Raw genomic sequence first — 27436 nt, 5'->3', positions numbered from 1 at the left:
ATGTATGACCCAAGATTGGAATTCAGGTCCTCATGACTCTAAGGCCAGTGCTCCATCTATTATGCCTGATGATATGGTTCTGAGGAGAAGATACTAACATGCATCTATGATTCTGTGATCCTTTTTGAAATGTTAATTTTAATTTTTAATCTGAACTTTGCCATCAAATGGAATGGGCATTTGTGTGGACATAGTAAAGGAGGAAAGGAGAATTGTACATGGAACTTCAGGTCTCTCTTATAAACATTTTGTTTCTGTGATTTTGTGGTCCTAAGGACAAGGAAAAAAGAGGAAGAAATTAAGGATGAAGAGGAAAAGGAGGGGGGAAAGAAGGGGAACAGGGAGAGGAGAAAAAGGGAGAAGAAGGAAAAGGAGGAGGAGGAAGAAGAGAAGGAACAGAGAAGGAAGAAAAGAAAGCAGAGAAGGAAGGAAAAAGGAAGAACAAAGAAAAAGAGGAGGAGAGGGAGAGAAGAGAGAGGGGAGAAGAGGAAAAGGAAGAGAAAGAAGGATAAGGAAGAATTTGAACATGTTAGAGGAAGAATGCCAGCTTTCTGCTCACCCACTGCCCAGACAACTGTTTCCAACAAGGGTGACTTTGAAGATCACTGACTGACTCCCCTCACTCCACCCCCCGCAGGGGTTGAAGGTCAGTGTTGCACCTGAACTTTTCCATTGATTAACCCTCCTGGGGCCCCATGACCCTGATCAAAGAGACGTAAGAATGGTGTTTCTTTTGGTAGAAACATGCATATGGAGGAATTCAAACCCATTCTCTAAAGAGTGGACCTTGATCTTTGGATGGAGATAAAAGAACCTATTGGTTACTGCCTAGTTGTTCATCTACACCGAACAAAAACAAGCTATTTTGTGGAATGTGCTTCCCTACACACACACACACACACACACACACACACACACACACACACACACACACACACGCACACGCACACGTACATGCACATGCACACGCGCGCACACACACACAAATTCTTCAAAGGTGTCTTCCAGGGAGCTTTCTCTGATTGGAGGTCATCAATGAGAGGTCATCTCCCCATATATCATCTCTTCTTTCCAAACCCAGAACATCCACCAGAATCAGTGTGCCAGAGCTATGGGCAGAGTACTCTGTGTCCCTTTGGAGGGGGTCACTAGAGATTTCTCCACACCACCAGGACACATTTATGTACCATTTTATTTCACAGTCTTCTATGGTGGGAAGGAACACTGGACTTGAGATTCGGATGCCTGGATCCAAGGTCCACCATAGACACTAGATGTGTGACCTTGGACAAGTCACCCCTCAGATATCAAGACTTCACTGCCTTTGTTATCCCCATTTTACAGGTGAGGAAACTGAGGCAAACAAGTTAAGTGACTAGCCCAAAATCATACATCTACTAAGTGCCTAAAGCTGGATTTGAATTCAGATCTTCATCACTCCAGGCCCTACCACTGCACTACCTAGTAAGTTCCTGCAAGTGAATTTCTTCTCTGAAAAATAATGTTACTAATACCTGTTCTGCAAGTATTATTGCATTGGTATGAATTGGATTAATTGAGATGTGTGCATCCTTCACAAGGCAGTTCACCTCTAAAGGACACCGTCTTCATCAACAGAACCAAATACAAAGAATTATTAGCCGTTATTTGTTATAACCATTTATGTGCAAATGTATGCATAGATGATGCTGTCTTAGTTAAGAATTGTTTAATATACTTCCCCAATGAGACTGTCTATGCTTTGACAGTAAGGAATGTATTTTATGTTTCATTGTCTCTCTCATAGTGACTGAGATAAAAAGCTGAGTAGTCAGCAGACCCTCAAAAAAGATCTAATTGGATTACAGACTGGCGAAGCTAGGAAAGTCTTAGAACCCAGAGAATGTCAGAACTGAAAGGGACTTGGAGACACAGAATGTTAGAGCTAGGAGGGACAAGAATATTGAATGAGTCAATAAACGTTCATTCAGTGCCTGTATTATGTACCAGGCACTGTTCTAAGGGAGATGCAAAAGGGCAAAAGAATCCCTGCCCTCAAGGAGCATACAGTCCAATGGGAGGAGGTGATGAGCAAAGTACAGGACTACTAGAAAATAATCAACAGAGAGAAGGCACTAGAATCAAGGAGTATAGGAAAAGGCTTCCAGTAGAAAGTGGGGTTCTAGTTGGAATTTGAAGGAAACCAAGGAAGCCTGGGATGGAAGGCAGAGATGATAAGAGAGAGAATTCCAGGCATGGGAGACAAATGCCCAGAGTCAGGAATTGAATTCAAGAAATAGCAAGGAAGTCAATGTCACTGGATTGAAGATTATGTATGGGCAGGGGGCCCACTGTGTAAGGAGACTAGAAAGGGAGAAGGGGGCTTATGTATGAAGACTTTGGATAGCAGAGGATTTTATATTTGATCCTGGAGATAAAGGTGCCATAGGAGTTTATTGGGTATGGAGGTGACATGATTAGACTCGCTCTTTAGGAAAGTCATTTTGTCTGCTGAGTGGAGGGTGGACTGGAGTGGGGAGAGACAAGACAAGCAGACCCATCAGCAAGCTATTGCAATAATCCAAGAATGTGGTGATGAGGGCCACAGGGACCTCAAAATATCAGAAGAGAGGAGACATATATGAAAGATTTTACAAAGATAAAATTGGCAGACTTTGGACACAGATTCTATATCAGAAGTAAGAATGGGTGAAGAAACAATGTCATCCAAATTGTGAGCCTGGGGAACTGGGAGCATGATGGTGCCCTTGACCAAAGCAGGAAAGTTTGGAAGGGGACGGTGAAGATAAGGAGTTCAATTTTAGACATGTTGAGTTTAAGACATCTACTGGATGTTGAATTTGAGGTGGCTAACAGGAAGTTGGAGATTCAAGATTAGAAGTCAAAAGAGAAGCAACTAGGAAATCATCCCATCCAAATTCTACATTTTACTTAGGAAAACACTTCAAACTGGACAAAGGAAATGACTCCCCAAAGTCACATAAGAAATAAAGGACAGAGCGAGCACGGTGCCCAAATTTCCTGACTTTCTGTATTGGGCTCTTCCCAATGGAACTATAGAATGTGCTAGGCACTGTCCTAGGTGCTGGAGATACAAGGTGGGCACTGGAAATCAGTGACCTCTGGAAGATATCAAGGTTTCAATGCCTTCCTAACAAAAGCCTCTAGAACCCAAGGCAGTCTCTTCCTGCTCCAATATGCAAAGATAAAAAATGAAGCAAACTCTGCCCTCAAGGTGCTTCTAGTCCATTTGGGGGAATACAACATGTATGAAAAGAAGCATGTTATGAGAAGAGTACTGAAAATTGGGTGGTATGGGAAAGAGGGACCTCTGGGAAGCTTTCCAAGTGATCTCTTTTTAACCTTAGAAGGAAGGCAAGGATTCTGAGAGACAGGAGTATATTCCAGGCTTGGGGGACAGCTTCTGTTGATGTACATAGACAAGAGATTGGTTGCCAAGTTCTGGTACGAACAAGGGATACAGTGTGGCAAGGGGTTAATGAATCTGTCTGTGGCTCATTGACTGAAGGAATTACATACATGTATCCTGTTCTATACATTCTGAAGCAATCTATTGGCACCAGGACTCACCTGCCCCCAGACAGCTTACCCTCAAACTTCTACCAGCTTATTGGTCTCCAGTGATTATAGATTTCAATCATCTGTCATTACCCATAGCCCTGATGCCTCTCCTCAGCCCCTCTGACCAGCTTAATGTCTTTTGAGTTCAAGTGGAAAGGTTTTATCATCCTCCAGCGTCAGCTAGACCTTCTGACTGTCCAGAGTCTTCTGGGAAATAGCAGAACAGAGGCACCAAGATGATTCTGTAAGGAACCTGCCCTGATTCATACTCCTCCCAGGCTGATCACTCCTTGGTTCCATGACTCCAGCAAGGAGCTGAGTATTACCACATTGTATTACTGATAGTATGTTATAGTAGATAGAGAGTAGTTCTTGGAGTCAGGAAGACATGAGTTCTGGTTCAGTGTCTGGCATGTACTGGATATATGACTCTGGGCACATCGTTTAACATCTCAGTGCTCCAGGCACCTTTCCAAGACTGTAAATTAACAAGAAGGTGCAGGCCTACAATGGTGGAGGGAACTCTGCCATCAGGAATTCTCCTTATCAATGAAATTACAGTACTAGTACCCTTCAGCCAAAAAAAAAATATATTTTGTTCATCTCTTTTGTTACCATCATCATATTGCCTTGGGTTGATGCTTGTTGGCTTATAGGATGGTAGGATTCAAGGCTGGAAAGGACTTTGGCAGTCACCCAATGCAACTCTCGATTTTACTTTTCTGGTTTTTTTTTTAGTCACATGCCCAATTGATTGATCTGCTCTTTTTCTCTTTTACTGATGAAAGCATTCAGAAATCAGTTTTCCTCTACAGATTGTGCTTTAATTGCATCCCCAAAGTTTTGGTTTATTGCCTTATTGTCATTTTCTTTGATGAAATTTTCTGTTGCTTCTATGATTTGTCTTTTGACCCACCAGGCTTTTATGATTAAATTATTTGGCATCTAATTAATTTTCAAAATGGATTTTTATTGATATATTTTGTTTTTACATCACTTGGATTTGCCTCTGAATCTTTCCTCCTCCCTCTTCCATGCTTTAAACAACTTAAAAAAAAGTCAGAGGAAAAAATCAGTAAAAGTGATTAACGCATCGGAAAAATTCTGATGTTAGATTCAGGATTCCAAACTTGTAAACCCTGACTTCTGAAGAAGAGTAGGGAGTTGTCCTCTCATATCTTTTCTATGGGTTCAAGATAAAAAAGAAAAGAAATTTGAAACATTGTTTTTATTGTTTTCTGATTGTTCTATTTACTCTGTTGTAGTGGTATATGTTGTTTTCTTAACTCTGCTTACTTTGCATTCAAATGAGTTTTAATCCTGTATTCAAAGATCCTTTATTGATAATTTTACTACATTGTGGTCACGAAAGGCTGTGTTTAATAATTCTGTTTTTCTAAATTTGTGAGGTTTATATATTTGGACATTTTTTAAAAAACTGAGATAAATATAGATTACATATACATACGTATATACATATATATATACCCCTTTCTTTTTTTGCATTAAGTAATCATCTAAGATCTATCATATCTAACTTCCCAAAAATTCCATTCAGATCCTTAATGTCTTTCTTGTCAAGCTTTTTGTTTGTTCGTCCTCCATTTGGTCACCAAGGTGATTTTTTTTTGTTTTTTTGGAAGGCAATTGGGGTTAAGTGACTTGCCCAAGGTCACACAGAGTTTTTGTGTCTGAGGCCATATTTGAACTCAGGTCCTCCTGACTCCAGGGCCAGTGCTCTATTCACTGTGCCACCTAGCCGCCCTCCAAGCAATGTATGGGACTGGCCCTATCACCTCCATACATACGCTCAATATACTCCAGTGGTTCCCTATTGCCTTCAGGATCAAATACAAAATCCTCTGGTTGGCATTCAAAACCCTTCATAAAACCTCCCCTGCACCATATACACACCCCTTTCCAGTCTATTTACACCTTACTCCCCAACATGTACCCTCTGATCCAGTGCCACTGGCCTCCTGGCCAAGAAGCACTGCACTGTCTCTAAACTCTGGGCATTCTCTTTGGCTGCCCTTCATGCCTGGAATGCTCTCCCTTTTCATCTCTGCTTGCTGGCTTCTTTTACGTCCTGAGTAAAATCCTATCTTCTACAGGAAACCTTTCCCAACCTCCTTTAATTCTAGTGTGTTCTCTTTAATTATTTTCTCCTCCCTCTCCCCCAGTAGATAACTGTTTGTCTTCCCAGTAGATTGTGAGCTCCTTGAGGACAGCAACTGTCTTTTGTCTTTTTTTTTATATCCCCAGTGCTTAGCACAGTGTCTGGCACATAGTAGGTGCTTAATAAATGTTTATTGACTAACTGAAAGATTATCCCACTATTATAGTTTTAGTCTTCTCTTGTAATAAAGATGAAAAAAGGCCATTGACCTAATCTGAACTGTATACCCATAATACCCCACCTCTGCAAAAAGGGGAGGGAGAAGAGTTTTCTCCACTCTTCTCTTGGATCAAGCTTGGTCATTATAATTATTCAGCTTTCAGATTCATTTCAACATTCTTTCAATTTACACTATCATGAAATATATATATATATATATATATATATATATATAGAGAGAGAGAGAGAGAGAGAGAGAGAGAGAGAGAGAGAGAGATATTCCCCCCCTGTGCTTACTTCATCCTGCATTAGCTCATATAAGTTTTCCTATACTTCTGCATATGCATCATTTCTTGTCATGAAATTCATGCTACTCTCACAATTTCTGCAGCCATTCACTAAATAAAGTGCTTGTTTTTGTTTTTACCTCTTTGCTAATAATAATAACTAGGATTTATTTAAATTGCTACCATAAAAAGTACTACATTGAAAATTTGGGAGGTATATAGGACATTTCTATCTTTTTTTCTTTTCTCTCTCTCTCTCTGTTTCTGTCTCTGTCTCTTTCTCTCTCACACACACATACACACCCTCTGTGCCAACTCTCCCATTTTCCAGTCTCAGAGAAGAGACTTAGCCAACATTACACAGTAAATAATAGGCAGGGTCAGGATTAGAATTCAGATCTTTCCATTCGAAACCCAGGGGGCTCCCCACTAAACTATAACATCTCTTCTCTGTCTCTTACCATCTGAATGAGAAATTCTCCAAGGGGAGTGAATGACAGGGACTTGCATCTCATTTGCCTTAGTAGGACAACCTTTGGTCTTCTAGGAACAACCCTTCTCTTTTCCTCTCTGCTTCCAGATCCTGGTCAAACCCCACCTCCTCTCTGCTGCTTTCCCTGGACACCTTCCCAGCTCCCCAGCCCATGTGACCTTTCATGCCCCTGGGTCCCCGGTACTAACTGTCTGTATGGCTCAGCTGGCCTTTGCAACAATGAGGTGATGCCAAGAAAGTAATGACTGACTTTCACGTAGGGCCCCAATTCTGGCTCTGGGGCCAATTTGAAGCAGTATTGCTGAAGTAGGCTCACACTTGCCCACAGCAAGTTCAAAGGAGAAAACACTCACGTTTGCTTGCGTTTGCTTTGATCAGAAAGGCCATCTAGGCTGACTGGTGCTTCCCTCCACAACATCCCTGACAGATAGTCATCCAACCTTTGCTTAAAGAGCCCTTGGCTCCTCCGCCAGCCCCAGGCACTCTGGGAGAGCTCAGATGGCAGAAAGGGTTCCGTCCCATCAAGCCTAGATCTGCCCCTCTAGAGAGCTTGTCCACCTTCTGCCCTGGTTGAACTTTATTACCGATTCTCTGATCATTGATATCAAGAGAAGCAAAAAACAGGAACGTTTTTACACTCAGCTAAGCATCTGAGAGACAGAAGGGACCTCAGGGGCTCTATTCTGCATTGGTGACAGCTCATACTGGTGGCTTGGCATGAGACTTGATGTAGAGCCGGGTGTAAAACTTGCAGAGCTGGGTGGGTGTCAAAGTGGTTGATCTCTCGCTGGGCTTAGGATCAGGAAGACTCACCTTCCTGACTTCAAATCCAGCCTCAGACACTTACTAGCTGTGTGATCCTGGGCAAGTCACTTAACCCTTTTGCCTCAGTTTCCTCATCTGTAAAATGAATTGGAGAAGGAGATCTTTGCCAAGAAAACGCCAAGTGGGGTCACAAAGAGAGGGATGATAGAAGGGAGGGCAGATTGGGGGAAGGAGTAGTCGGAAGCAAACACTTTTGAAAAGGTCCAGGGTCAAAGGAGAAAATAGAATAAATGGAGGGCCAGATAGCATGGAGGGAAATATAGTCAGTCTTTCACAATATGACTACTATGGAAATGTTTTGCATAACTACACATGCATAATCTATATTGAAATGCTTGTCTTCCCAGTGGGGGTGGGTGAGGAGGGAAGAAGAGAATCTGGAACTCAACAAATGTTTAAAAATTGTTTTTGCATGCAACCAGGAAATAAGCTATACAGGCAATTGGGTATAGAAATCCATCTTGCCCTACAAGAAAGTAAGAGGGAAGGGGTAAAGGGGAGGGATAGGTGGGGTATAAGAGAGGGCAGCCTGGGGGAAGGAGTAATCAGTATGCATGCCATCTTGGGTGGAGGATAGGGGAGAGATGGGAAGAAAATTTGGAACTCAAAATCTCATGGAAATGAATGATGAAAACTAAAAATAAATTAATAAATTCTGGGGAAAAAAAGAAAATGTCGATTATTGCAGATTAACCTTAAAAATGTGTCCTGTATAGGGGTGGCTAGGTAGTGCAGTGAATAGAGCACCAGCCCTGGAGTCAGGAGGATCTGAGTTCAAATGCGGCCTCAGACACTTGACACAAAAACTAGCTGTGTGACATTGGGCAAGTCATTTAAGCCCAACTGCCCTCCAAAAAGCGAAAAAAAAAAAATGTGTCCTGTATATATCCAATAACAGGGCTCTGATATGGTCTAACCTACATACAAAATGAACCCCCACTATAATATGCCCGATGAGGAGTCATCTAGCCTCTGTCTGAAGACCTTCAAAGAAGGGACTCTTTCCCCATTAGCCTCTGAGCTCTTTCCAAAGCAGAATTGTTTTGAGTTTTTAATTTTTTTTGCCTTTCTTTGTATATGTCCAAACATAGTGCCTGACATACAGAAGGTATTTAGTGAATGCTTATTGGCTTGACCTCTTAAGGCTTGCTTTAAGGATCAACCTTCTAATGACGAGAGTTATCCCAATAAGATAGGGGCCATCTTTATGGGGGGTGGGTGAAGAGCTTGTTTGTCAATAGCCACCCAGGTGCGCACCCTCCTTACCTCTCCCCTGCAGCACTGCAATAGCCTTCTGCTCTGTCTCCTGGTCTCAAGGCCAGTGGGAAGCCACTCCAATCCATCCTCTGTTCAGCTATCAAAGTGATCTTTCCAAATCGTAGGTCTGACAAATATGGAAATATGTTTTACATGACTGCACATATATAACCTAGATATCAGATTACTTATTGTCTTGGGGAGAGGGAATGGAGGGAGGAAGGGAGAGAACTCAAAATTTTAAAAAATTAATGTTAAAAATTGTTTTTTTACATGTAATTGGCAGGAAATAAAATAGTGTTAAAAATAAATTGTAGCTCTGATCATCACACACACACACACACAGAGACACACACTAAACTTCAATGACTCCTTATCACCTTTAGGATTAAATATACAAAATCCTATGTTTGGCTTTTAACCTTCCTCCCTCCCTCCATGTACTGTTTGATCCAGTGACACAGACTTCCTGACTGCTTCACCTCCCAGCTGCAGGCCCCCATTGCCTGGAATGCTCTCCCTTCCCATCTCTGCCAGCTGGTCTCCCTGACTTTCTTCAAGTTCCAGCTTACATGAATCCCACCTCCTACAGGAAGTCTTCCCCAACCCCTCTCGACACCAGTGCCTTCCCAGTGATTTTATCTCAAGTTTGTCCTGTAGAGATCTTGTTTGTATCTGCTTGGTTGCATGTTGTCTCTCGCATTAGGGCATTAGTGGCAGATGTCTGGCCACCTGCCTTGGATTCAAATACAGCCTCACATACCTACTAAACTGTGTGATCCTGGGTAGGTCACTTGTCTGTCTCCATTTCCTCAAAGGGAAAATGGGTAAAATAATAGTATCCCCTCCTAGGGTTAATGTAAAGATCAAACAAGATAATATTTGAAATGTTTAGCCCAGAGGGGAGGGAGAAGAGGAAGGAGGAAGGGAGGGAAGTAGGGAGTCAGTTACCAGATCTCTCTTCCCCCACCACAGGTTAGCTTAAGGGAACTGCATTAGATGCTCCCAGGGAGGAGGGGCTGAGGTTGCGGACCCAGCTGTTTCCAGCTGCCTGGAGCTTGCCCAAATGACATCTCCAGCCCCAGCTACTCCTCTCTCCTCCCTGCTAACTCAACTCTCCCAATCCAGGCTCTGTAAAAGACAACAGCCATCCCTGGACCCTGGGGCTTTGGCATAGAGTCCAAATCTAACTCCATGGGGCGGGTGGGGGGCGGACCAGGGGAGGGGCAAGCTCTGCTTAAAACACCTCAGGCTGTCTCCCTCTGCAGCCTAAGCCTCTGGGAGGGGAGAGTCCTGGTGTACACAGACCAACAAGGCCATCCCTGCTCCAGCCTCGTGAGCTCTCCCGTCATGGTGACTGACTCAAAGGACTAGCTACCTGGGGGAGGCCAGAGAGGGGGGCAGCAGTCCTGGGCATCCCTTTCCTCTCCCTCTGGCCCCACAATGGCCCCATTGGTTATACAGAGCCCCCAGTGGTGGGATTGGGAGTGGGACTTTGGGGGTGAGGCTACCAACTCCCACTAACTGTTTCTTTCTCCTTAGACAAGTTACACGGACCTAGGAGAGAAGGTAAGGAAGAGCTGGGAAGGGGGTAGGGGAAGTTGGGCAGGCCAGGCCGGGGTATGCCGTGACTGGGCCAGTGCCCGGGTGTGCCGTCTGGGGCACTTCACACACCAGCTAGATTGCCACAGCTCTGCAGTGCCTGTGGTCACAAAGTCAGCAGGGCTCTAGAGCTCTGCCAGGTGTTATCTTGACCAGAGAGGACAGGAAACAAGGGAATCATATGGGTGACCCAGAGGGGAAGGGAGATGACAGTACTCCAACAAGTTGGAGGAGAGGGGGAAGTAAGAATGATGACCCTTAAAGGTCATTTAGTCTATGCCCTTCTTTTGTAGATGAGGAGACTGAGGTCCAGAGAGGATCCACTGACCTAAAGTCATACAGAGTCAGGTTCTCTCACTCCAAATCCAATGCCCCTGCCTCTGGGCAGAGCTTCCCTGCCATCCATCCCCTTGGAAAACTCACTTTCTTTTCCCTAAAAATTGTCCAGCATCCCTAACAAATAGACTTCATCGTCTCATAACCTTCACTTTTAAGAAGTCCTTTTTAATACCTAATCCTAATCTTTCTTGGCTATTATTCTCTGTGGAGGGACACTGTGGGTAGAGCAGATTGGGTACTGGAACTCAAGCCAGGAAGAACAGGAATGCAAATTGTACTCCAGCGGTGCCTTGGTGACCTTGAGGAAGTCACCCTCTTTTTTTTTTAATTTGCTTCTTGGAAGGGGGAAGGCAGGGCAATTGGGTTTAAGTGACTTGCCCAAGGTCACACAGCTAGTAAGTGTTAAGTGTCTGAGGCCAGATTTGAACTCAGATCCTCCTGATCAAGGCCCAGTGTTCTATTCCCTGTGCCCCCACTTACCCTCTTAAGGGTCTCAATTTCTGTCTCTGTAAAATAGGAATGCTAATAATTGTGTTATCATACTTCATTCAGGTGGTATGAGGAAAGTGATATACAAATAGAAATATTACAGAAATGTGAATTATTGTTATTTTGTACTGCCTCTGGCTGATGTGGAACAAGGAAGTATGGGGTGGGAGGGAAGGACAGGTGTTTTCCAAAGGAAATTTGACCTCTGACTGGTTAAACAGAGTCATTCTGGGACTGGTGGGTGGGAGGGGCAGAGGAGAGTGTTGTAATTTTCTGATCTTACAGAATCATAGAAAGGGAAAGAATAATAATTATTGGATTTTCATAATAGCCTACATTTCCATAGGACCTTGAGGCTATATTATGTCCTCTGAGCCTCAAAACAACCCTGAAAGGTAGGCAGCATAGGCCTCTCCATTTTATAGAAGGTATAGGAGACTCAGAGGGTAAGCGAATGACTCATGGGCACATAGTGTATTTTTCTGAGAGGCAAGATCTGCACCTAGACCTCTTCTGACTCTGAGGCTTGCATTTTTTCTCCTAGACCTCTTCATGGATCCCTAGAATGGGGCCCCACTTTTTACCTTGGGATATCTAATATTGAGAGTTCTGACTCCCCTGGCCCTGGGGGGCCTGAAGTTCTACCCAGATCTGGCCTACTTTTTCCTTTCCTGGCAGGCTGCTTAGGTCTGATGCCATCAAGAAACTACTTAGTCTAATGGAAAAAGCAGTGGACATGAGACCTTGAGTTCTGGGTTCTATTTCTGGTCCTTTTACTAACTCACTGTGATCTGACAAAAGCCACACTTTAAGGATGACAAAGTGTTTTACAAATACTATTTCATCTGGGCCTCACAATAACCCTAGGAGATAGGTGGTATTGTTATGCCCATTTTACAGGTGCAGAAACTGAGATAGAAAGGGGTTCAGTGACTTACCCAGGGTCACACAGCTAGTAAGTGTCCACAGACTGATTTGAACTTAAGTCTTCCTGACTCCAGGTCCAGGGTGTACTATCTAGTGGGTCGCCACTGCTCATCTCTGAACTGAAGTTTTCACTTCTAAGAAAGAGAAGGCGAGTTGGTTGCTGTCTGAAGTAGGAGATGTCTGATTTTCATTCTCTCCCCCTCCAGCCTGCCAAGGGTGAGAAAGCCCCTTCCCTCCTGAATTCTGACCCTCTGTTCTTATTCCCACACAGCCTGCCAGAGGCCGGTTCCTTCACTTCCACTCAATCACCTTCTGGGTTGGAAATGCCAAACAGGTATGTATGTGTAAGAGGGAATGGGGGGAAGGCACAGCAGGAGAAGGGCAGAGAAGCCAGAGAGGATCTACCTTGGCTCCTGGAGCAAGGGGCATGTCTCTGCCTAGGCTTCTGATAGGTTCCTGGAGGGGAGGAGCCCACACGTGGAGATGGCCAGGCTGCTATTTGGACCCATGGGGGAGGAAGGAGGCTGAGGGGAGGGAAAGGGGAGACCTGATGCAATTGGCCCCAGGATTGGACAGTTTGTCTGCCAGGGTCAGGGTCAGGAGGCAGAGCTGCCCATTGTCTAGCCCAGCCCATCCACACACTAGGGTCCAAAACAGGGTTAATGGGCCTTAAGGGCCCCACACCCTTAAGGAAAATGGAAGCCTGTCTCTGGGTTGCCTCTCTAATGGCAGCCTGTGATGTCTGCCGTGGCCCAAGGATGCTCTGGTCCTGGGTCCTGATCTCAGACCCTCCCATGCCTTTTCCAGGCAGCTTCTTTCTACTGTAACAAAATGGGCTTCTCCCCCTTTGCCTACCGGGGTCTGGAGACTGGCTGCCGGGAAGTGGCATCCCACGTGGTGAAGCAAGGCAAGGTGAGTGCTCTCTAGCCTGGCCAGGGGAGTCTGTCCCAACCCCTGCCCTCCCCTGTGGGACCTTGAGCTAATTCTCTCCTCTTTCAGGACCTCATTTTCTCTATGTTAATGAGAATGTACTTAAAATGGAGATAATATATGTGAAGTGTCTCATAAATTTAAAATGTTATTAAATATAAGCTATTAGTGTAATAGAAATAAAATGAGGTGGTTGGAATGGATCAATCAGTTGAGCAACAAGCATTTATTAAGCACCTACTGTAAGCTAAGTGTTGGAGATATAAAAACAAAATGATTCCTGCCCTCAAGAAGCTTACCATCTGTCAGATGATTTCTAAGGTCCCAGCCAAGCTTTAAATCTATGATCATTCGACACACTCCTGAGTCCTCTCTGCTGACTCTTTAAGGCCCAGCTCAAGCTCACCTCCTCAAAGAAGTCTTCCTAGTTCTTCTCTGAACTCTTATACTTACCATCTTGTCCTGGATTATTAACCCCTTTTAATGATCAAGATGCCAACTTTCCAACTATGCATGTGTGTAACCTTGATGCTGTTCTGAGACCTCTGACGTCTGCTTGGTCTCTCTGTCTCTCTCTTTGTCTTTCTGTCTCTGTCTCCCCTCTCCTCTCTCTTTCTGTCTCTCTCTACCTCTATCTCTGCCTTTCTCATCTCTCTATCACCCTCCATCCCTCCCTTCTCTCCCCTCTGTCTCTCTCCCCCCTCCTCTCTATCTCTCTATCTCTGTCTCTCTCTCATCTCATCAGCTCCCTTTGGTTCAATCACCTCTATAGAGATAATTCCCAGATGCCCATATCTCTCCTGAGCTCCATTACTGTATTTCAAATTGCCTGATGGATGGCACCACCTTGATGCCCTGTGGACATCCCCAACTTTGTATGCCCAAATGGAACTCCTTATCTTTCTTCCTAAACCCGCCCTCCCCTCCTTCCTATTTCCTGTTTTCATAGAGGGTCAGCATTATCTTCCCAGACACCCAGATTCAAAAAGTTGGCATCATCCTCAACCCTTCCCTCTTCCTCACCTCTCACTCCCATAGCTAACTGGCTACCAAGTCTTATTGATTCTACCTCCTCAACTTGATGTTTCTGTCACAGGAACTGAAGGATTTGGTTCTACTGATAGAATAAAATCAGGAGAAAAGGTCAGCACCCTGAACCTCAAAGTATACAGGCATAATTATCAAGACAGAAACATCAAGTAGACAGATTTCCAAACTGTCCAACCATTACATCCATACCCAGTCAACATCTGGGTTTCCACATTCTGGGTTTTTCAAAGCCGGGGGACTCTCAACAACGGCTTCCCAGAATTCAGATCAAATCACAGAACACTTCACAAAGTGAGTCCCAAAACAAAGCTACACATCAGGGCTTATATAGCCTTCTCCTGGCTCAGAGAATGTAACAACCTTATTGACTCACTGGCCAATCAAGAAGTATCTACTGAAAAACAAGCCTCCCACCCCAGGCTTCAGGTGCACATTAGCCTAGGGGCAGGGAAGATCTTTAAAATTTACATTTCCATTACACCACCATCACCATCATCATCACCATCACCACCATCATCATCACCGCCATCACCATCACATCACTACCACCACCACACCACCATCACCATCACCACCATCACCACCACATCACCATCACCATCACATCACCATCACCACCACCACCATCACCACCACCACCACCACCACCATCACCATCACATCACCATCACCACCACCACTGCCACCGCCACCATCACCAACCACCATCTCCACTACCACAGCCACAACCACCCAAGCAGAATATAAACTCCTGGGCCAAATGTTTTCTACTATATATATATACTACTGGCACAGTTCCTGGAACATTGTAGGTGCTTAAAAATGTTTGTTGAATCTGTCTCGCTAGACTTTGGAAACTGGGGTCATTTCTTAGGGTCCCCTGCATCCCTCCTCCCTCTCCTGTTACAGACCTAGGGACATAAGAGGTCACTTCAGGGCCCCAGGTGGCTAGGTCTCTCCCAGAGGGAAGGCCAAAATTTGGGGAGAAGAGCTTCTGGATGGGATGTGTTTGCCCACTGCGCCCCCCAGGAGGGGGGAGGGGCAATATTGGTGAAGCCCACAAACATTCTGTGGCTCCACCTGATTCTTCTGGTTCTCACTTGGCAGTGAGGGAAGAAGAGGTCTGATAAGGAAACTACACTGTTGTTTTCTCTCTTCCTTTGTCTAGATTATATTCATTTTCTCCTCTGCTCTCAACCCTGGAAACCAAGGTGAGGGAGTTCATTTTCCGGTGCCCCGAGCCTGAGACCTTCCCTAGTGTGGGCGCTCCTTGGAATCTGTGTGAAAACAAAACCAGAGTCCTCTGGGGGAAGGGGGTGGGGGTGGCCAGTGGGGGTGCTGAGGGTCCAGGGAGGAGACTGAAGTCCAGGAAGGCTGAAGATCATGAGGGCTGAGGGTTCTGGGTGTTCTCTGCCTTTCCTCACACAGAGATGGGTGACCACCTGGTAAAACATGGCGATGGGGTGAAGGACATCTCCTTTGAGGTGGAAGACTGTGACTACATTGTTCAGGTGAGTGGGTGGGACAGTGGGAACCTCTTCACTCTCCCCTAGGCCAGCCCAGATTCCACCACAGAGCACACAGGCCTGCTCCAGATACCTAGTTCTTTACGTGGTTCCTTTTCCATTAGAATGTAAGTTCCCTGAGGACAGGGACTGTTTCTTCCTTTATTTATATCCCTAGGACTTATTACCATGCTTGAGGCATAGAAAGTACTGAATGCAGGCAGACTGATTGATTGACACCTCTATCTGCAGAAGGTCACTGAACTAGAAACACAAGGGAATTTAGAGTAAACTGAGGCCCAGAGAAATTAAATAACTAATATAGAATCTTAAGGTCCATTGAGTCCAAACTTCTGATTGTACAGAGGAAGAAGCCAAGACCAAGAAATCATCTGCCCAACATCACACAGATAGAAAGTGACAGGACCTAGATCCTTCCATTTCAAAACCAAGGTTCTTCCTCCATTCATTTAGACCCTGAATGGCAACCTCACCACTGTGGGTAACAGTGGGTGTTTGGATGGATAAAATCTGGCCTCTGACTCAGATTAGCTGGGTGACCCTGAGCAAGTCATTTAAACCTCCTAAGCCTATATTTTTTCATCTGTAAAGTGGGAATAATAATACCTAGCATTCACATTATGTCATAGTAGAGAGAGTCAGAAAGTTCTGAGTTCAAGTCTGGCCTCTGGCACCTGACATGTCCTGGCTGTGTGATTCTGGGCACAACCTCTTAATGCCCCAGTCAGTAAGTCAGCAGGCAATTATTAAGTGCTGTGTTCTAAATTCTGCAGAAACAGAAAAAGGCAAAAACAGTGCTCTCAAGGAATTTGCGTTCTAATGGGGGAGACAGCATACAAACAATTATGTACATACAAGATACAGACATGGGCAGCTGGGTGGCACAGTGGACAGAACACAGGGTCTGGAGGCAGGAAGATGTGAGTTCAAATCCAGCCTCAGACTCGTATTAGCTGTGTGACCCTGGGCAAGTCACTTAACTCTGCCTTGGTTTCTTTACCTGTAAAATGAGCTGGAGAAGGAAATGGCAAACACCAAATAGGGTCATGAAGAGTTAGATATGACTGTAAAATGACTGAATAACAACAAAATATAATATATGGAGTAGATAGGAGGTAATTTCAGAGGAAGGACATTAACATTAAAGAGAGATGGGAAAAGACAAGATTTAAGCTGAGTCTTAAAGGAAGCCAAGGAAGTGGAGATGAGGAGGGTGAGCATTCTAGACAAGGGGAACAGCCAGTGCAAAGGTATAGAAGTGGGAGATGGATTCAAAGTGTGAAGACAGAAAGCAGGCCAGTATCTTGGGGTCACATGGAGAAGAGCAGAGTGTCAGAAGGTAGGAAGAGTCCAGTCTCTGAAGGACTTTGAATACTAAGTTGGGTTTTATATTTGACCTTGGAAATAATAGCAGATTCAGCAATTTGGTAATTCTCCAAAGATGATAAGTTTCTATATGGGGTTGCTTACTGTCTCAAAGAGGAGGGTGGAGAGGGAAGGAGGGAAAGATAGAATTTGGAACTCAAAATTTAAAAAAAAATGTTAAAAATTGTTTTAACATGTAATTGGGGAAAAATAAAATATTATATAGAAAGACTAAAAGTTTCAGAGAAAGTGACGCCCTCCAGTGGTAAATGGAGTTTCTCCTAGAGTCTCAAGCCAATGAAATCACTAGGTCAGTCCCCTAACCCATCTAGCCCATCCCCGCCCCCCAATACCCAAGTGCAAGGCTGTCATGAGGCTCAAATGAAATGTCATCTGTAGGGCTCTTGGTACATTTTAAAGTGTAAAGATAGGGGGTGGCTAAGTGGCACAGTGAATAGAGCACCAGCCCTGGAGTCAGGAGGACCTGAGTTCAAATCCAGCTTCAGATACAACACTTACTAGCCATGCGACCTTGGGCAAGTCACTTAACCCCAATTGCCCTGCCTTCCCCCCTCCAAAAAAAGCAAAAAAAAAAAAAAGTAAATATAAGTAATTAATGTTATAAATATAAGTTATTAGTAGTATGTGTCTATGTTATTTTAGTTTTCTCATGTCCTTGGAACATTCCAGGGATGGGCCAGAGCCCTAAGCTGAGTTGAGCTTATTTATCCTAGGCCAGAAGGGCCTCTTTCCCTTGGCTGGGTGGGTGGGGAGAGCAGGGGTCCCAAGCAGTGCTGTTGGGGGATAGGCAGAGGTTCCTATGAAGTTTTGTGTGTGAGCTGGTAGGGTTATGGAGGCCCAGCTCTGCACCAGTAAAGCTGTTCTGAGCCTTCTGTCTGTATTGTAAGTGAGCTCCCCAGGCTAGTCCTAGGCCAGGCTGTGGGTTAGGTCAGGAAGAAGCCATGTTCTCAAAGACGAGCCCTGTCCTCTCCGATGCAGAAAGCCCGGGAAAGAGGTGCAGTTATTGTGAAGGAGCCGTGGATAGAACAGGACAAGTTTGGAAGGGTGAAATTTGCTGTACTGCAGACAGTGAGTATATGCTGAGCTCTGCCCACCTGCAATCAAACCCTTCCTGCACCCTATGATCCCCAGTCGGAAATACTTCTCCTCTCCCCTCACTATTCTCAATCCATCAGGATGTTTGGGGAGGTGGTATTGGTACCCAAGTTTTCTCTCATTCACCCTCATTCCAGGACCTCAACCAGAGTTGTAACTAGGGTAGGGCAAGTGGAGCTTTGTCCCAATGTGATAAATTTAAAGCGTGCTAACAGAATTTAGAGTCCTTTAGTATCTGGAGAAACAACAGAGTCAAACGCTTATATGAAGTCAATCAGCAAACATCGATTATGTGCCAGACCCTGTAGGATTCATAGCCAAAAGTGAACAGTCCTTGCGCTTGAGGCGATTATATTTTACCTAATAAAACTCCTCCATTTACTTTGTTTTGTTTCTCTTGCCTCCCCACCATCAACCAGATCCTGAAGTGGGGGGTGGTTTAGGGGTTTCTATTCTCTCAACTGAGGGTGCCTTTTGTGCCACTTATCCCTGGCACAAAAAATTCTATTTAGATAGGGCTCTGCTTCTATCATCTTATAGATGGAAAGTTTTGCTTAATGTCTGACCTCAATCCCACCTGCTTCCTATTCCTGCTTATTGTTTGCAAGGGTAAATAAGGTGTCTCCCATTAACCATAGCACAGAGGGGTACTGGGAGGCTCTGGGTGGGAGTCCAGAAGCACTCTCCTTTCCTTAGTCTGTCAAGTCAAAGTTGGGGGCAAAGAGGAGAAAGGAGAGCCCAGGTCAAAGAATCAGGGTCACTTCTTTCAGAGGGCTTAAATCCAGTGGGGGTGGGGTGTTTTCCTGTGCCCACAGTATGGAGACACCACACACACCTTGGTGGAAAAACTGAATTACACCGGACCCTTCCTGCCTGGCTTTGAGGCCCCTCGATTCCAGGACCCCCTGCTCCCAAAGCTGTGAGTGCCCCACCCCCTCAGGGCCAAGATTCTTCCTTTCAAAGGGTCCAAGTGAGAAGTAGGGGGTAGCACAGGTTCTTAACCTGGGGTCTGGGAATTCTGGTTTTTACATATTCTGATAATTATTTCAATATACAGTTCTCCCTTCCACATCACAACTTTCCCCACTGCGGTTTCAATATATCATGGATTGGCATAAGAAATTAAATGGGAATTTTGAGGGAATTTTGAGGAAGCCACAGAGGACACAAGAAGACCAGCAGTTGACACAGAAAAAGTTTTAGAAACCCAGAAATGCATAAAATATATGTATAGTATTATGTAACATCAATATATTTTCTTTTAATACCATAATGGTTCAAATTTCTTCTCTGGTTTGAAGGGAAGGCCAAAAAATTTTACTTGGATTTTTCAGATGTGGGGGGTGCCACACCCCTGATTACCTCAATGAGGAAGGGACAGCTGTAATTGGTTTCAACTGCCATCCTATGTGGGGTTTTTGTGTACTTAAAATCATGACTCTGGGAAAGAATCCATTGACTTCAGCAGAGTGCCAGTGGGGGCGCATACCTCGAAAGAGTTAAGAACCTTTCCTCTACAAGGATTTTCTCTTTAGCTTGGACTCGGACAGTTCTCCTCATGACTGGGGCAAAAACTGTTGGCAAACATATTCTGCCTAATTTGATGTTAGAATCCTGGGTCTAGAACTGGAAGAAATCTCAGAGGCCACTTAGTCTAGTTCCCTCATTTTATAGATGATGAAATAGGCCAGAGAAGTGAAGTGATTTTACTCAAGGCCAAAAAGCTAAAAGCAGAGGGGTTGTGTGGTGTGTGTGTGTGTGTGTGTGTGTGTGTGTGTGTGTGTGTGTGTGTGTGTGTTGGGGGGTGGAGATGTTGTTGAGTTGTTTCTGTCATGTCCAGACTCTTTGTTGACCCCACTTGGGGTTTTCTTGAAAATGATACTTGAGTGGTTTGCCATTTCCTTCTCTGGCTCATTTTACAGATGAGGAAACTGAGGCAAACAGGGTTAAGTGACTTGCCCAGGGTCACACAGCTAGTAAGTGCCTAGCACTCTATCCACTATGGCGCCACCTAGGTGTGAGATGGCCATACCTTGGTAGGCCTTGGTGTCTCACCAGATAACTGGATGGGATGAAGTATGGTTTAGGGGTACCTAGGTATTGGGGGGGGGAATATGAAGGAAGGGGCTGAGATAAAAGGGGACTCACTCATTTTCCAAACAAGAAAGCTCTGTCCCAGGAACTAAGTGGAACCATCTGAGGATAGCAAAGGGAGATCTCTAGAGGTCCAGAGGTCAACTGAATAAATACTCATTGAATTGAAATATCTGGGTCTCAGTTTCCCCATTGGTAAAATGAAGAGATTGGACCAAATGATCTCTGAGGTCCCTTCCAGCTCTGACATTCCAGGTTTTCCTGACTCCCAAGGCTAAAGGTTGGCGCTGGGTACCTACCCCATCCCCCTCAGATTTCCCTTCCCTCTTCCAGGCCAGACTGCAAATTGGCTCTGATTGACCATGTTGTGGGGAATCAGCCTGACCAGGAGATGGTGCCAGCAGCAGACTGGTGAGTAGTGGAGTGGGGTGGGTCCCCTGATTTCCTGTCATCTGTAGTAATGACCTTCTTTGCAGAGGCCTAGGACCCAACCTTTGTTCCATTCGTCTTCTCTAGATTTTAAGTGGAGAAAATAAAAGTCCAAAGTAGTGTGCTAGCTATCCGCCCATTCCTCTTCCTCCTCCCTATTCACCTTCCTGACAGCCCGCCTATCTATGAATCTACCCATCCATCTATCTGCCAATCCATCTGTCCATCCATCTATCTATTCATCTAACTGCCAATCATCTATTCATGTATTTACCTATCCATCTATCCATTCATCTATCTACCCATCCATCCATCCATCTGCCAACCATCTATCCAGCCATCCACATATCCATCTACCCTGCCATCTAGCCCTCCATTCAACAACTGCCAGTGAATGCCTACTGTTTAGGGCCTTGTGCCTGGTGATAGAGAGCCCTGATCCTCTCAGGAACCTCGACCCCACTCCAGCCTCTAACTTGGGCTTCTTTCCTCCTCATAGCCTCTAGCTCTCTCTGGTTCTCTCAGCAAGAACTATGTCACTTAGAATCCCCCAGAATGCCAGTGGCAGAACCAAGAGAACAGTCACTCAGCCAAACCCAATATGAAATGAGTGCATTGGGGAGAGACAGCTGAAGCTCAGGAGCTCCAGGGGGCAGCCAGAAGGAAGAGTTTGTCTGCCCTTGGAGACTTACTTGGAGTCAAACTAGGAAATAAGTCACATCCATCCATGGAAATGACTTGAGAGTAGCCTTGAAGGATTTGGGGCTGAAGGGACCTGGGGAGATGGAGTATTAAGAAGCAAGTCAGGGAAGGTTTATAGGATGAGACACTCAGTGAGCTGGTACAGTGGAAAGAACCTGCATTCGGAGCATGAGACCTGGGTTCAAATTCTGACTTTGCAACTCACTCCAATGACTTGAACAACTTAGATAATCTCTCTGGACCTCCCTCTGTTTCCTGTTTTAGCTAACTCTGACATCCCCTGTTCTAAGGCCCCTCCCAGCTCTGACATCCCCTGTTCTAAGGTCCCTCCCACCTCTGATATTCCCTGTTCTAAGGTCCCTCCCAGCTCTGATAGTCCCTGTTCTAAGACCTCTTCAGTTCTGAATTCTATGTTTCAAGGCTCATCCCAGCTATGACCTTCTATACTCTGAGGGTCCTTTCAGCTTCTAAAAATCCTCTTCTAAGCATCTATGGATGTTCAGGGTCAATAAATAGCTCACAGAACTTTAACTAGGGTGAGATGACTAGGCCTTCGCAACAGGATCCCCAAATTTAGAGGACCCTGCCTGTACTTAGTAAACTAATTTCTAGGGTGAGGGTAACACAATCCTTTAGGAGCATGGAGATAACAAAGCTTAGCACCTAGCTAGCAAGAATAATTAGCTAAAAATAGGATGCCGGCAGATGGCTGGCACCTCTTCACTGACAGGAGCCTCCTGCCAGGTGAGCTCTGGCCCTGCCCAGAGTCAGCCTTGGGCCAGCCCCCAGCCTCTGCCCATGGGATCCCATTGTTTCAGGGGCACTACCTCCCCTGTATGGGGTGAGATCTCAAGGTCTCTCCCTGCCCCCTCCTACCTCCAAACTGATTTTGTCATTCAAGCTGATGGATCTTTTGCTGCTCTCCCGAGGCATTAAAATTGCTAGGTACTCCTCTGGCTCCTCTCCAACAAATACCTATTGATGGCTTGGGAGCCTGAGCTCTTCTGTCTCACCCTTGGGTGGCTTTCCCAGGTACAAGAAGAACCTCATGTTTCACCGCTTCTGGTCAGTGGATGACACGCAAGTACACACGGAGTTCAGCTCCCTGCGGTCCATTGTGATGGCCAATTATGAAGAGACCATCAAGATGCCCATTAATGAGCCTGCCATGGGCAGGAAGAAGTCACAGATTCAGGTAATGCCCAGAGACACCCGTCCCAGTGTCCAGGCTCTGCCAGCAAGGCAGGGGACTGGAGGCCCAGGGGGAGAATGGGGCAGCATGAGGCCAGCTGCCAAGCTGGACCTGGAGTTAGGTAGGCCTGGGGTCAAATCCCGGCTCAGACACTTAACTAAGTGCGTGAGGGATCAAGCCACAGGATGCTAAGATTTATAGCTGGGAGGGATTGTAGAGAGCATTGAGTCAAACTCTTTCATTTAACAGATGAGGAAACAGAAGCATGGACTGGTTTAACTGGGTCTGAGGAAGGTCTGAGCCCAGCACTAGCTGCCTCCAAGTCCAACCTGCTAATTTTACGGATGAGCTAACTGAGACCCAACAAGGTTAAGCGACTTAAAGTCCTATCTATAATAATAGCTAAACATTCAAATGGGGCTATGGGTTTTCAAAGAGCCTCTGGGTATGATCTTCCAGCCTCTCAACCTTGTAAAAGCAGGCGTTGTAGGTATTTTTGTCCCCATTTTACTTTTTATAGAGTCCAAGGTTCCCTCTCAGAGGCAGGTTCCCTCCCAGAGGCAGGTTCCCTCTCAGAAACAGGTTCCCTCTCAGAGGCAGGTTCCCTCTCAGAGGCAGGTTCCTTCCCAGAGGCAGGTTCCCTCCCAGAGGCAGGTTCCTTCCCAGAGGCAGGTTCCCTCTCAGAAACAGGTTCCCTCTCAGAGGCAGGTTCCCTCTCAGAGGCAGGTTCCTTCCCAGAGGCAGGTTCTCTCTGTTACTTACCTCTATTTTTATACTGTTTGTGGCTTTTTTAAAAAAAAAGCAGTCAGTTGCTGGTTTTCTTCCTTTAGACTGTGAGCTCCCTGAGGGCAGGGACGACGATCTTTTGCCTTCCTTTGTATCCTCTGCACTTAGCACAATGCCTGGCTCAGGGATTGCCCAGGGTAGCCCAGGCAGCAGAATTCTAACCCAGATCTTCCTCACTCTTAGATCCAACCCTCTATGTACTTTCCCATGTTTTCTTGAGCCTCAATTTCTTATCTTTCAAATGGGGATATTGCTGCTGGGATCAGATGTGCATTCTGCAAACCTTGGGGTGTTATCTCCAGGTAAGTAATGTTTAAAAGCAGAGGGGCCAGTTCCTTGCCCGAGACCAAAGACAACTTTGGCGGCTGACCCACAGCAGGGCACTTGGTATAGAAGAAGTACAGATTTTGGAATTTGGGACAGTGGCTAACTTGATGGCTGGACTTAGAGCCAGGAAGACCTGGATTTGAATTCTACCTCTAACACTTGATAACTGTATGTCTATGAGCCAGTCTCTTTCAGCTCACTGAGGCTCAGTTTATGCATCTCTGAACTGGGTATAATAATGCCCCTCTCAATACTGACCTCTCACAGGGCTGCCAAAATGAAATAATGTCTAAAGCCCTGTGAAAACCTGAAAAGCCCTGTGTGAATGTCAGTTATTATTATGGGAAGGCTGTTTGGATCTGTATTTGACTACAACCTTGGAGAGAGCTGTAGCTAAGAAATCTTTCTGAGATTCAAAGAGGGTATAGTCCAACTATAGGTTTAGTAGCTGTGGGAGTGGGGACCTGAGGGTGGGAGGCTGTTTGTGCCACACCATGGTACAGGTGAGTGGACAATAGCAAAGAAAGATTCAGAGACGGAGGGAAAGAACACACCTCTAGATGTCAGCCCCTCTGGGGGAAAGCCCTGGTTGCCTCAGTCTAGTTGTGGCTGTGACTGGATCTGCCATCTTTCTTCTCTATCCCCTTCCAGGAATATGTGGACTATTATGGCGGAGCTGGGGTGCAGCACATTGCCATGTCAACCCCTGATATCATCTCTGCGGTAGGTGGGGAGCTGGCCACCCTGGTCTCCCCTCTGTTAATTCTCTGGTGGGATTGTAGAGGGCTTTCAGGGCAGATGGGAATTTTCCTGTGGCGGTGGGGGTGGATGAGCGGTGTAATCAGGATGGGGCTAACGACTGGGAGGTAGAATGGGGGTTTGGGGGTTTGGGTGAGGGGCACAGGTGTCACAGCTTTCCAGCATAGGAGAGAACAGTTGACCCAGTTTGGTTATGGGCTGCTTCTTGCATCCCTCTATACCACTTCCCCCTTCCCTCCCCATTCCGAATATAGTGAGGCCTGGAGAGGGGAGGGAGATATGGCCAGCTGATTGGGGGTAGGGAGGAGGAAGAGTTGGAATTGGATCTAGGTTGTCTCTTGGTACAGTGGATAGCTGAGTGCCAGGCCTGGAGTCAAGAAGACTCATCTTTATGAGTTCAACTCGGACCTTAGACACTAGCTAGCTGTGTGACCCTGGGCACGTCACTTCATCCTGCTTGCCTCAGTTTCCTCATCTGTAAAATGAGGTGCAGAAGGAAATGGCAAACCACTCCAGTATCTCTGCCAAGAAAACCCCGAATAGAAGAGTTGGACATGCCTGAAATCAACTGAACAGCAACAGTAGACAGTGTTAACTATAGAGTCAGAGGCCCAGCGTTCAAATTCTGAGCTTGCCACTTTCTTTACTTTGGGTTATTTTGGTCAAGTTACTTCCCTTGCACCTGGGAGCTGACCGTGATGACTTCTGGGGTCCCAACTTCTGATCCTTTGACCCAGCCCTGGCCCAGCCTCTGTTATGGCTATGGCCTGGAGTAAGAAAAAGCTGAGGAAGGGAAAGGTGAGGTGAGGCCAGCTTCCCTAATCTCAAACTCTTCCTGGGCAGATTACCCATCTGAAGGCTCGAGGCATGGAGTTCCTGAGTGTCCCCTCCACCTACTACAAGCAGCTTAGGGAGGGGCTCAAATCTTCCAAGATCCAAGTGAAGGAGAGCATAGACAAGCTGGAGGTAAATGATTCTCACACCCCTGGGCTGCCTATTCTCTTCCCCCCACCCCAATGCAGCCTCTTCTAGCCCTGGCAGAGCAGAGTGGAAGGCAAGGCCATCATGGACAACTTTTGCTTCTGGGACCAATGGCAACTTTATGGCCAATGGGCTGGTCTAGGGAGCAGTTGCCATGAGGAAGAAACACACTTCCAGAGACCACGAGGGGAAAGGCAGCAATTCCTGAGAAGAGGCTACCTTGGGGGTCAGCACAAGGAAGAGAAAGAAACTTGTCCTAGAATAAGGCATTGTGGCACAGTAGAAAGAATACTGGGCTTGGTGTTCAGATCCCAGCTCTGACACTTGCTAGATGTGTGACCTTGGGCAAACCATGTTAAGCTGTCTGGGCCTCAGTTCCCTAATCTGTAAAATGAAGGGACTGGATTTATGGCCAAAGAGGTCACTTCCAGCTCTTAGATCTAAGACCCTCTGTAGAAGGCCACAGCTACTACTGCCAGGATGGGAAGGTGCTTGCAATCCCCTCTCAATGCCATCCCTCCCCTGCCCTCTCCTTTTCTAAATGATGGGGTTAAATTAGGCAATCACACACATTATATCTGCAAGAAGCATTACAGTGCAGCTTGTCCAACCTCTTCATCTTATGGAGAGGGAACCAGAGGCTTGGGGATGTTCAACCACCTGCCCAAGGTTACATATAAAGTAAAGAATCCAGTTCTCCTTCCATTATAAGGTGCCTCCAGCTCTTATCTTGTAAGATTCTATGACTTCCCTGCCCAAGCCAGGGTCACTGCGGCCCCAACCAATCCCCAAGAGGAAAATGGACCCACCCTGATTCCTGGAGGGGAGACTATTCTTTGGGAAGGTTCTCTCTGTAGTCTGAGGAGGGGGCTTTCTAGGGGCTCCAGAGCAGGTAAGTGGGCTCCTGCAGCCCAGGAAACAGAAGAGCAGAAGGCCTGGGTCAGGGAGATCCTCCAGGCCATTGCTCTGAGAGCATGACCCCTTTCCCCACTCCATTTGGACAGGGGGCTTCCCATCAGTCTTTCTGTCTCACATTCATTCCCCCATCTGTCTGGGAGCAGGAACTGAAGATCCTGGTAGATTATGACGAGAAAGGATATTTGCTCCAGATTTTCACCAAGCCCATTCAGGACAGGCCCACAGTCTTCCTGGAGGTGATCCAGCGTCACAATCACCAGGTGATCTGGAGGAGGGAAGGGAGGAGTCGGGAATAGAAGGGCTGGGAGAAGAGAAAGGAGTTGAGAAAAGATTGGCCAGGGGAGGGCAGGGGACGGGACGGGACAGGAGGGGAGGGCAGGACAGGGCGGGGCAGTGGAGAGACCCATTGCCAGGGCCGGGGCAGCTTGACCCCTGCTTCCTGTGGCTGACGACCCTCCTCCTTTCTTCCTCCTCCCTCCCTCTCCCTATAGGGCTTCGGTGCGGGCAATTTCAACTCTCTCTTCAAGGCATTTGAGGAGGAGCAGAACGTTCGGGGCAACCTGACGGACCTCGCGCCCAATGGTTTGGGCATTGCCATGTAGGGAGGGGGCGCCGAGGACAGGGACTGCTTTATTTTGTCTGTGTCCGCCGAGCCTGACCTAGACTAGAGGCTTAATAATGACCTGTTATTGGATTCATCCCAGTCTCTGGGCCGACGGGCAGGTCCCCTCCCTGCCAAGGAGGTTGGATGACACCGAGTTGGGGCCAGACCTGGGCACAGCTTCCCCTCCAAGAGCCAGGCGGCACCAGGGCCAGCCAGGGGTTAGGGAAAGCAATAAAATGCATTAGAGAGTGGGATGTCTGAGATCTGAGTCTGGATTTTGTGCCGCCGTCTAAATGTGCACCCCCTTGCCTTCAGTGACCCGTCCGCCCGGGCTTGGGAAGTGGTGTGGGCGGGGAGGACACTGGACCCAGTGCCCCAGACTGCGAGGGGCCGGCAGTGTAGGAGCGCCACAGAACCACTAGAGGTCAGCCTCGGACAAGGCAGCTCTGGCTGCGGGAGAGCGGATGGAGGCTTGGGAAAAGTGAATGGGGACTGGGCAGCAGCGACAGGGGAGGGGC

At 46.3% G+C, this 27436-nt stretch overlaps 1 protein-coding gene across 1 annotated transcript; it reads left to right on the top strand.

Moving 5' to 3' along the window:
• Positions 1 to 10023: 10023 nt before the first annotated feature.
• Positions 10024 to 27181, top strand: HPD (4-hydroxyphenylpyruvate dioxygenase). The gene is made up of 14 exons (XM_069081445.1): positions 10024 to 10135; positions 10325 to 10351; positions 12411 to 12473; positions 12947 to 13051; positions 15288 to 15330; positions 15548 to 15630; positions 18010 to 18099; positions 18942 to 19045; positions 20554 to 20631; positions 22384 to 22546; positions 24308 to 24379; positions 25259 to 25381; positions 26458 to 26574; positions 26806 to 27181. The coding sequence occupies exons 1-14, from the start codon at positions 10133 to 10135 to the stop codon at positions 26914 to 26916; spliced, it is 1182 nt and encodes a 393-aa protein (XP_068937546.1). The 5' UTR covers positions 10024 to 10132; the 3' UTR covers positions 26917 to 27181.
• The last annotated feature ends 255 nt before the right edge of the window (positions 27182 to 27436 follow it).

Source organism: Petaurus breviceps, unplaced genomic scaffold, assembly GCF_028583685.1.
Source record: "Petaurus breviceps papuanus isolate PSGF00001 unplaced genomic scaffold, PetGlider_PUasm1.0 99, whole genome shotgun sequence".
NCBI classification, from domain to species: domain Eukaryota; kingdom Metazoa; phylum Chordata; class Mammalia; order Diprotodontia; family Petauridae; genus Petaurus; species Petaurus breviceps.
This window is presented reverse-complemented; position numbering and strand designations above follow the sequence as displayed.